The 11,058-nt window shown below is 35.0% G+C and overlaps 1 protein-coding gene across 1 annotated transcript in view; it reads right to left on the bottom strand.

The window, feature by feature from the left end:
- Fstl5 (follistatin like 5) overlaps window positions 1-11,058 on the bottom strand; it is a 592,626-nt gene that overhangs the window by 209,780 nt on the left and 371,788 nt on the right. Inside the window, exon 7 of the mRNA XM_021196212.1 lies at window positions 3,297-3,463. Coding sequence (XP_021051871.1) covers window positions 3,297-3,463 — 167 coding nt within the window. The remainder of the gene's footprint in view (window positions 1-3,296; window positions 3,464-11,058) is intronic.

Here is an 11,058-nt window from a genome sequence, read left to right as displayed (position 1 = left end):
TGTGTGTGTGTCTGTGTGTGTGTCTGTGTGTGTGTGTTTGTGTGTGTGTCTGTGTGTCTGTGTGTCTGTGTCTGTGTGTGTCTGTGTGTGTGTCTGTGTTCTGTGCTGCTCTAGACAGCATTTTCTTGCTATTCTAAAAACTTACGGTTGAAAGGGCTGACTTTCTGTTACAGACAGATTCTGAACGATCTCTGGATAGCTCATGGGTGTTCTGAAAACAGTCAGAAAACCTACAAAAAAAAAATTCTTGGATTTTCTGATCAGAATGCCTGTTAGAAAAATTCTTGAAGAGCTGTTTTCGCTTTCCAGAGATCTTCAGGGAGCTCTGCTCCTGCTACTGAAAATTCTAAAGAATTGCTTTTGCATCCTTCTAGCTCATCTGCAGAACAAAAGCACAGTTTTTATTTATATATTAATTCAGTTATTTATTCCAGGTTCCCTTTTGAGTATCCTATAAATTAGTGAGTGCTTGCACACACACACACACACACACACACACACACACACACAAATCCTTGATTCTTAGGAGCCAGAGAGCACCCATATTCTTTTAGCATTGCAAAAGAATTCAGAGATCTGCCTACCTCTTTTAACCATATACCATAAGGTAGCAGGTGGGACCACTTCCTGAAATTGCCATTTCTACCACAACTGGGCCTTACCTTGCTCTGTCTCAGGCCAACCCTGAATTCTGGACTCTGTCTGCCTTTGTAAGTCACAAGCATTAAAAACCAAACCAAACCAAACCAAACCAAACCAAACCATACCAAAACAAAACAAAACAAAACAAAAGAAAACAAAACAAAACAAAACAATTACAACAAAAGCAACTTAGATTTAGCTGAGTGTACTCTCCTGAGATTACTTCTCCCTCCCTAATAATATTCTGACAGGTTGCCTCAAAGCACAGCTGCTTTTGTTCCTTTAGATTCTTGAAATCTCTTAAATAGTTCAGGTTGCATCCTTATATTTTTGCATAGTTGAGAAATTATATTTTTTCAAGCTCATGTTTTTAGAGTTCTTTTCCACAGCCTTAAGGGCTGACCTAAAGGTCCTGGTATTTACCATTTGCTGAGGCATTAGCCACAACTTTACCTCCTGGACTCATGCTATCTGTAATTATCATGGAGTTATTAACATTAACAGGGAGGACATTCTTCAGCACAATGTGAAAATGTGTAAGTTCTTATACAAACAGGCTTTACACCACAGCAGCCATTGACACTTGTGAAGGCCCATACCTGCTGGTCATAAATCAAAGGTTTGGCTTTGAACACATAGAGATCTACCTGCTTCTACCTCCCAAAGTGCTGGCATTAAAACATGTGATACTACACACAGCTCCATAGCCCACCTTTATAATGAGCCCTGTAGTTCTGTGCTGTGCTTTTCATCACATGGTGAAAAAGGAGAAGTAAGTTCGAGAGGTCACAGAACCTAGGAAGAATCTCCTACTCTATTGATAAATAAACATAATATCCAGCTACCTACTAATTACATATCCTCATACCCATAGCAGAGTGTTCCTCTCAATTATGGTCAGCAAAGCTTATTTTTTGTAACACTGGTTTAAGAAATGTAGAAATGACAGGTCAAACTGCAGAGAATATGCTGACTAGAGAATTGGGAATATATATTGCTCTCATTCACCCTAAGGCTCAGGAAATAATCTTAGATAGGGATGTCCACAAAAGCCAGGGACATGGAAATAATCACATCTACATATGACAAAATGGTAAAACCATGGACTCTCAATGGCTATGGCTGCCTGAACAAGACCTGAAAATGACCCAACCAGTCAATATCCCAGTATGGATAGGGCAAGGACTCAGAATAATCCAGTCATCGTTGGGAATCTACAGGCTTTCAAGAATTGCTGAAGGGAAAAAGAGTCTGTGGGGTTTTAAGGATATGGCACCTCGTAGACTGCTCTTTTCTGATGGTCAGCTGAAGACTCTTATGCCTATAGGCAGCACTAAATCCTTCAGGATAAATGTGTGTGTGTGTGTGTGTGTGTGTGTGTGTGTGTGTGTGTGTGTGTGTGTGTAACAATAAACAAGGACATGAAGCTGAATAGCAGATGGGGTTGCTAGTGTTTGTAGAGAAGAATTGAGGGGTGCGTAAGATTAAGATGTCTTAATATTTATGAAATTATCTAAAGTAAAAATAAATAAAATAAACATTTAAAAAGGATAAAGATTAACAATTTGAAATAAGGTTACATCTCAATTCCATATAATCCTCTATTACAAATTCATTTCATCAGAGAAAGTGATGCTATCAGAGACATGCAAACACACTTTCTTTCTAGAACCTATACCCTAAGTATCTGATATTTATTAACAAGTGCACAACACACTATTATTTAAAGCATTTCTTTCTTAAGAATTAATATATTATGTTAAAAATACCAAAGGTATATATATATATATATATATATATATATATATATATATATATATATATACCTTCCATCACACTGGTCCTTAGTGTCATTACAGGCTGGGAATAAATTCAGAGAGTAATCCCTAGATACAAAATATATTCCTAAGTTAATAGAGACATTAAATACTAAAGGAATATGTATTTTATAAAACATAATTCATGCTTTTAGGTAACTAAATTTACTCCATCCCAACAACTTTTAATAAGGCTAAACATACATACATACACACAGGCATGGATACACACACACACACATACACACAAACCATACACTCATGTACATTATCACACTTCTTTTTTAGGGGGAGGGTCGTTTCGAGACAGGGTTTCTCTGGATAGCCCTGGCTGTCCTGGAACTCACTTGTAGACCAGGCTGGCCTCGAACTCAGAAATCCGCCTGCCTCTGCCTCCCGAATGCTGGGATTAAAGGCATACGCCACCACGCCCAGCACTTATCACACTTCTTATGTGTGGTAATCTTACATTTTTATTCTGGAACTCTGAACATGCGCAATTTCATCTAGGCAAATAGGAGCTTAAATGACTGTGTGTGCTGAAATAATTATTAAATGTGAATTTGCTACAGAGACTATTTACATTTTAAAACTAAAGTTATATTTATAAAAATGTTGTGATGGTCTAGTCTCTCATTAATTCACTACTACATAATCTTATTACATCAATATAAATAATTTGCATGATTATAGCTGTTCTGTTGGACACCTACCAACTAGTAGAATAAATATACTGTCTTTGAAGAACTCTCTTCTTAATACCACAGATACCACAGAGCCTGAAGTAAACCATGAAAGATGCACACACCAGGCAGCATCTCCGATTCACGTACTCACATTGATGTCTTCCAAATCTAAATTATTTAGAACAATGTTGTTCCTCTTCCATATGATAGGGGGTCTCAGCGTTCCCACAATGGCACAGCTCAGAACAGCACTCTGTCCCACAGTGGCTGCCGTAACGCTTACTCTCTGATCTTCAGGCAGACTCAACTGAATCACCTCTGCAATGACAAAGTATCAGTATATTATTAGTGAGTAGGTCATTTTCCAGCATTAATTAGGATGAAGGTTTTGAATAGCAGTGATTTTGGCTTTTAATTTGACTAACAGAGAAAAAAAATGAAATGAAGAAAAGAGAAAATCGTTTCAAATTAAAGGTCAAAATGACATTTCAATTTAGTTGATTGACAAGCATCTGCATGAGGAAATGAGCTACTGAACATGAAATGAGTATCAAAAGGAGAGTTAAAATTAAGCCTGGCAGATTGCACCTGAAAAAGAGATGAATTATTTAACTAACAATTCGACACATACTGTGTCATCAGCATTGAAATAAAAACGATGCTGTTTATTGTTTATTGTCTGATGGATTTATACTGTATGAGAGGTGAGACCATTGTTGGCCAGTTTCAGAGGACAGTTGCAGAGCTGAATGGGTAAGCTGCATCACTAAGCCAGATCACATAAATTGATTCTAAAAAGTAGATTTATTTGGGGGAGGTTGTAAGAGTAGAAAAAAAGAAAACACCCCAAATTTCACCAGTCACATTCCAATGAAGTAGAATTGTGTCTGTTTCCTGTCTGAATGCTGATACAGTACAGTCATTTTCTGGTCTTTGAATTTTATACGTGAACATTTCTTTTATCTAATACTTATATGTCTTGTCAATGATTATGCAGCATCATGAGCACAGTTTTGGAAATGTGACTGTGGCTTTTCTCTTTTCTGTCAGTCCTCACCAGATGAGCATTAACAGCTGACAGTGTCTCCCATTTCTGCATCCATGTGGATTTGCCCCGTTGTTCTCACCTAGTGTTCAGACGTTTATTCTGACTCATTGCTGTTTTAATATGACAGTTCAACTTACTTAGCCTGAGCCAGGTTAAAAATATCAATTGTCAGCTTGGGTTTAGACACTTCTTATGGAAACTGAACGACCCCCAATATGTCGTCTAATTTGAACCTGTGTAGAAACTGTAATTTCTCCCCAGATACCTCTCATCAGTTTTCACCAGACAAGGTTCACTTTATTTTTCTTATTTCTGTTCTTTTAATTTTATCTGTCTTGAAGAGAAATACAAGTGACTTCTATATCATTTAACCATTCAAGAAATGGATGTTTGGAGTTTGGTACCATCATCAGTTTCAATACTGTTAATGGCATGACTTTACATTGGAAGAACAGGGCAGACATGACACCTACATCGCCCTTATGCCCATGGGAAGTGCTTACGTTAAACGATTTGTGTGACATTTAGCACGGACCCACTCATGAATAACTTGGGAAGTCAGAAATAGACAAACTCCTATTTTATTGTACACTATCTTGTCTCCAAGGCAAGTAGACTTGTTATTTAGGTTCTACTATTTTCTATTATTCAAGAAGTGGGCTGAATAGTCTTTAAATTGAAAGCCTTTATTACAGAGATTCAATCCAATATATTCTTTTAAAATTACATCAGAAACCCTGAGATATAGATAACAATTACCTTGCTGAGTCATTTTTAGAGTTACTTTAATTTTTCTCAATAAGATTAACTGATATTTGCACTTTTCTGATGCTTCCCGAATAATAGGAGCATGAGAATGCTTTCCATCTGTTATTCTTTAATGTAGGTCCTGCCAAATATATATATATGCAAACACACTGATATGCATATACCCAAATGGTGAACTTTACACATATATAAATAGGAACAACTAATGGTTATTATACTGATGATGAATATAAATAGTTTGAAAATTTCAGATAATTGTGTTCATAGTTACAAAACAAAATCAGAATATTATAAACATAAAACATAGATATTATAATAACTACCAATAATTATATCTATATTTCTGAATTATAGCATCTTTGCTCTTTTAATAACAAGAGATAATAGAAACTCCAAACTTAATAGCAGAAAATTAATGTTAGCTATGTTAACACTTAAATATAATTGTTACTAGCTTATAATGAAGACATCTTCAAAAACTTTCTCCTAAAATTGGTATGTCATTTAAAGTAGTTGTGCTTTTTATAGTGATGTATTACATTGTTAATTACCTAACATAATCTTCAATATAAATACTAACAATAGGTTGGACTTCTAAATTGTTTTTTTTTTTTGAGAATACATAATTAGAATAAAGAAATTACTACTCAGGCAATATTAATATGTACAGAAAACATTTTCTCTAAACAATATTTTATTTTATTTTAAAAACACTTGATATAATTATTAACTATTAAAATTTTGGAAAAGTATTTAGAATTGTGATTATTTCTAGCTATATTACAGAAAATTTTATCCACAAAATGAATATTTTTTTCTTGAAACTAATGAAATTCAGATCAGCAGAGTCTTCCCTCAATTAAACTGAGCAGAAAGCCTTTCATCTACATGGCCACCATGTCTATCTTTGGTCTTAATATAACTTATCCTCCAATATTAAAAGTTAAGCAACTTTACTCTTTTTTTTTTTTTTTTTTGGTTTTTTTGAGACAGGGTTTCTCTGTATAGCCCTGGCTGTCCTGGAACTCACTTTGTAGACCAGGCTGGTTTCAAACTCAGAAATCTGCCTGCCTCTGCCTCTCAAGTACTGGGATTAAAGGCGTGTGCCACCACACCCGGCGAAACTTTACTCTTAAATTGCAGTAAGAGTACTTTAGCAGTGAAGTATTTATGCAAATATACACATTGTATAAACTAGCATATGCTATTATAGTATATATGTGTGTATGCAGCTATGATTTTATTTAAAAGTTTTAAAATTTAGCAGGATAAGGTGTATGTTTCCTTGTGTGTGTGTGTGTGTGTGTGTGTGTGTGTGTGTGTGTGTGTGTGTGAGTGCTTGTAATTGTAAGGTTATAAACAAAGATTAATAGGGAAGCATTTAAAATATAATCTTCTTTGTGTTTTTGCTTGAATATATACAAATGATAGCATTTTTTGTAGCATTCTATACAGTCATCCCTGGCTACTTGTGTTTAGCCCCCAGCATGTAGTAATAACTGCAGTCATTTTAGTTCTCTTCACTACAACTGTGCTCTAAGTGACAAACATCTTAATAAAATGAGATTTAAGAAAAGTCATATGTAACATGATGCCAAGTGTTCTCTTGTGTGTTATAGCTCTATGAATCCCATGCTTGGAGGACTGTGGTACGAGAATCACGAGTTGAATCCCTACTTGAGCTCTACGATGAGTCTCTGGTATAAACAACAACAAACCTAGATAATATTCTGCTAAAATAAACCTGTGGGGAGTATACATAAAATGTTATGAAAAAGTTTTCCATTTAGCTGTTTCTTGATTGTCAAATATTCCTGGAAGCTCTCTATAATATCCAAGGGAAGAAGTTGAGTTCTAATGATTCTATCTCTGGCCTCATGTTTTAAGATTCTGAAGATACACCATTTCCACTGTAGCTACTTTTCTTTTCTTTTTTTTTTTAAACCCATGTCTGGTAAATTAGCAAAACAAAATCATGTTAATTACTATCTTATTGTTGGTTACTATTTTTTCCCTTATCTTTGGGGTTAAGGAAGATACTTGCTTGGTGTACAATCAAGAAAACTTGTGTTTCAATACCCAGTGAAAATCTGGGTATGGCTGACATATGCTTGTAACTCCAGAGCTAAGTAGGCAGATAGGAGGGTTCTTGATGCTGGCTTGTTGGCATAATGCTATTGTGCACTGTGTACAGGTTATCCTTGTATTATTCAAATACTGACTTTTCTGCCCCCATATCTGTTTGCAATATGGACATGGTTTTATAATGCTTATTCTAAATCTTTCCTGCCTGGGTGTTGTGTAAACATTGCTCTCCATTTATCCTCTGATTTGTCAGAAAAGACAATCTGCCAATGACTGAGCAGTAGAGAGAATAGGGCTGGACTTCTGATCCCAGCCAGGGGAGGTAGGCAGATAAGAAGAAAGGATTCACCAGGAGGAAATGGTCCAGGAGCCACCACAGGAACACACCTGGTGCAGAGAGAACCAAGTCAATACTAAAATGCAAGAATCTTGGGGAGTTGGGCTGGAAGGTAGCCAGCCAAGTTTAGAGGAATAGAATAGATTAATAATTCTTCAACTATAGTGCTGTGAAGCTCAAATAAATAAATCTTATAGGCTCTGTCTCGTTTATTTGGGAGTTACATGGAATAAGGAAAAACTGTCACATTTTAAAATTACAATAACCCTGGCTAGCCAGCCTAAGCTAATCAAATGTCTCCAGATTCCAATGAGACAGAAATAATAAGAATGTTTCATGAGGTATAACACTTGAGATTTGAGATTGTTCTCTGTGCATACAATGTGTGTGTGAATATGCATGCACACACACACATTTTCTTTGATTTTTACCTCAATTTATTAAAAGTAGGTTCTTATCTCATACAGTATGTTCTGATAAGAGTTTCCCCTCTCTCTACTCCTTCCAATCCCTAAATACCTACCATCCCAGCTGGATTCACTCCCTAGCTGTCTCTCATTAAAAAAGAACAGGCCTCTAAAAGATAAGAACAAAATATGACAAAAGAAAATAGAATATGATAAGACAAAAGTCAACAGAATGAAGTTGGACGAGGAAAGCTTCCAGAAGGAAAACGCTAAAGCAAAGGCACAGAAATCAGAGAACCAGTCATTCTCACTCTCAGGAGTACAATAGGAGCACAAAACTGAAAGCTATAACATATATGCAGATGACCTAGTGCAAAGCCATGTTGGCCCTTTGACTGCTTCAGTATCTGACAAACACGTTTAAAAAAAAATAAATAAATAGCTAAGTAAAGAGCAAGAATCTAATTCCAGAAGTAAAAGTCTAAATGATCAATCCATTCTAACTACACTGATATCTGGAATATTTGTGACATATTCATTCTAATAGACTAAGTGGAAATTTGTGTAAAAATGTAAGAATAGAAAGAGAATAAGATAAAAACTTGTGAATTGGGGTGTATCTAAAACCTGAATGATATTAGTTTGACTTAATTATATTTAATAAATAAGAACTAGATATCAAGACTTTCATAAATTAACTATGCATCTACTTTCCAGAAATTAAGTATAGATTCTGCTACATACATAACAAATGTATGAAGTGGTTTCAGAGTGTTAATAGTCTGGATGAACATATAACACATATTATTACAATGAAGTATAAAAGAAATTTAATCAATGATGTATCTAATAACATTTACTTCTCACTCTTTTATTTAAGCAAAACACCGCTTAATTAGAGACAAATTCTAATAACATATTAAGAAACAAATGAAAATATAATTAAATATCCTAGGTGTAATAAAATTATTATTCTTGTAATGAGAAAGCAATGATGACTCAATATCCTAATTTTAAATAACTGTGAAATTTAAGTGATATTTTCATGAAGATGAAGTGGCAATAAAGTAAATGCTAGTCTGGCTTAGTTAGGTCAAGATATGTACTAATGTATTAAATAAAGTGTATAAAATTATAAACTGAATGTATATAAAACATAATATATTTTTATTATAGGTTGCATTATGAAACAAAAATTAAAGCAAAAGACTAAGCCTATGCTAATTTTCCTTTGGCTAAAGAGCCTATATCATATGACTTTCTGCAACTGCATAAATATAATGAAGCAGCCATAGTAAGAAAGTGTATGTACACCTGAATGGTTTTGTGCCTACATAGGCTAGAGTCTGTATGTGATCCCTCCCCCCCCCCCCAGGGCTGAAGTTATAGGCCATTATCATCCACCTGATGCTTATAACCAAACTTCAGTCATCTACAAGAGCAAAACATACACTTTTTTCTTTTCTTTTCTTTTCTTTTCTTTTCTTTTCTTTTCTTTTCTTTTCTTTTCTTTTCTTTTCTTTTCTTTTTGTCTTTTCAAGGCAGGGTTTCTGTGTAGCCCTGAACTTCCTCTGTAGACAAAACTGCCCTCGAACTCATTAATCCTCCTGTCTCTGCCTCCCAAGTGCTGGGATTAAAGGTGTGCGCCACCACTGCCAGGCCAGAACATACTCTTAAACTCCCAGCCACTGTTCCAGCACAAAAATAATTTAGCTTAAAGACATACTTATCCTGTGTTCTATGAGAAGAGGGCTGTTTCTCACAGAAGGAACTGTACCTGGGGCCAAATTTTTTTAATTGACATCTATATAGCAAAATGCAAAATTTGTAAATAGGAAATGTGATAATAAGAAATTTCACAACATAAAAATTATAAAGATACACATTGAGTATAGATGAGGCTAATGAAAATAAGCTTATGCCCAACTGTGAAAATAAAACAACAAAACTAATACAGTAAATGATACAAAGACAATATTTGAAATTGAGTTTCTTGGAAATGTAGAAAATAACAATAAGTAGATTGAAGATGCTGCATAGATCTCAAGCAAAGGTAATAGAAACTAAATGAAATCACGTACATAAAGGTAACAATGAAATTAAACAAAATAAAACAGAAATTTTAAAATTCTATAAAGGTATAAATTGCCTAATTAGTAGTAAAGTGAACTTGGTAACATCTCACCTGCAACAGTTAAAACAAGACAAAGGCATAATTCCTGTACAGTTATTATACAAAATAAATGTTAGCTCAGAATGTTTATACACAACTAAACTGAGAACAAAAGAAGTACTTTCTCTAGAAGAAGAAAGTGGGAATGAAGGTAAGATGGAAAGAAGGAAGGAAGGAAGGAAGGAAGGAAGGAAGGAAGGAAGGAAGGAAGGAAGGAAGGAAGCATTGTGAGTCTTTGAGAATGGTGCTTAACTGATATAGGAGGCCACTGGGTACAGATCTTCAAAAGCTGTATTTGCCAATCACCTCTTCCTCTAGTTCAGTCTATAGGACATGATAATTTACCTAGCAGCTTCATCGACACAGACCCTTTTGCTCCTACTGTTATTTTGCCTTACAATGACAGACTCATTTGAAATTTTGAGCCCAAATAGATCCTTCCTTCCTTAAGTTGCTTCTGTCAGGCATTTGGTAAGGACAATAAGAATAGTTACAAAAGATGCTTTACAAGTTTTATTATAATCTAAATGGAATTCCTTCTCATCCTAGAGTTCTATGCACCTAGCACTGTAATGCATTCGGTTTAGCAGATCATAAGTAGTTATACGGATTGACAGTGGTTTTGAACAATCTAGCATCCATCTGGGAAATGTTTTCTGTCGGGAGAAAGCATGAAGTTTAAGAGTGTGATCCTGTGTTTCTTAATTCCTAAAACTTGTCTAAGAGAATCCCAGAATCCTGTGTTGGAGACAATCAATAGATGCATTGTGTTTAATTCTTTCCTTGTTAAAACTATGTACCGGCAGAGATGTAAATTGCACTCTGTTTCTTTCATGTAGGAAGATAGAATTTTGCCATATTGTGTTAAACAAAACATTTTGTATTAATTAAAGGAATTCTGCTAAGAGGTTGCTATTTACCAAGTGGATCACTTTACTACTGAGAAGCTGGAGGTGAGATCCAAGCATTGGCTGTCATAGGAAGCATTCCAGAGTGTATCATTTTAAAAGTTTACAGCAAATAGATGTGAAGGTCCTGGGAACAGAGAGCAGTCTACTCATTTTTGGCCACCCTTTACAGCATCCAAAAATGGGC

This window comes from Mus pahari, chromosome 4 (genome assembly GCF_900095145.1).
Source record: "Mus pahari chromosome 4, PAHARI_EIJ_v1.1, whole genome shotgun sequence".
In the NCBI taxonomy this organism is placed as follows: Eukaryota; Metazoa; Chordata; class Mammalia; order Rodentia; family Muridae; genus Mus; species Mus pahari.
The sequence above is the reverse complement of the archived record's forward strand: the minus strand, read 5'-3'. Positions and strand labels throughout refer to the sequence as shown.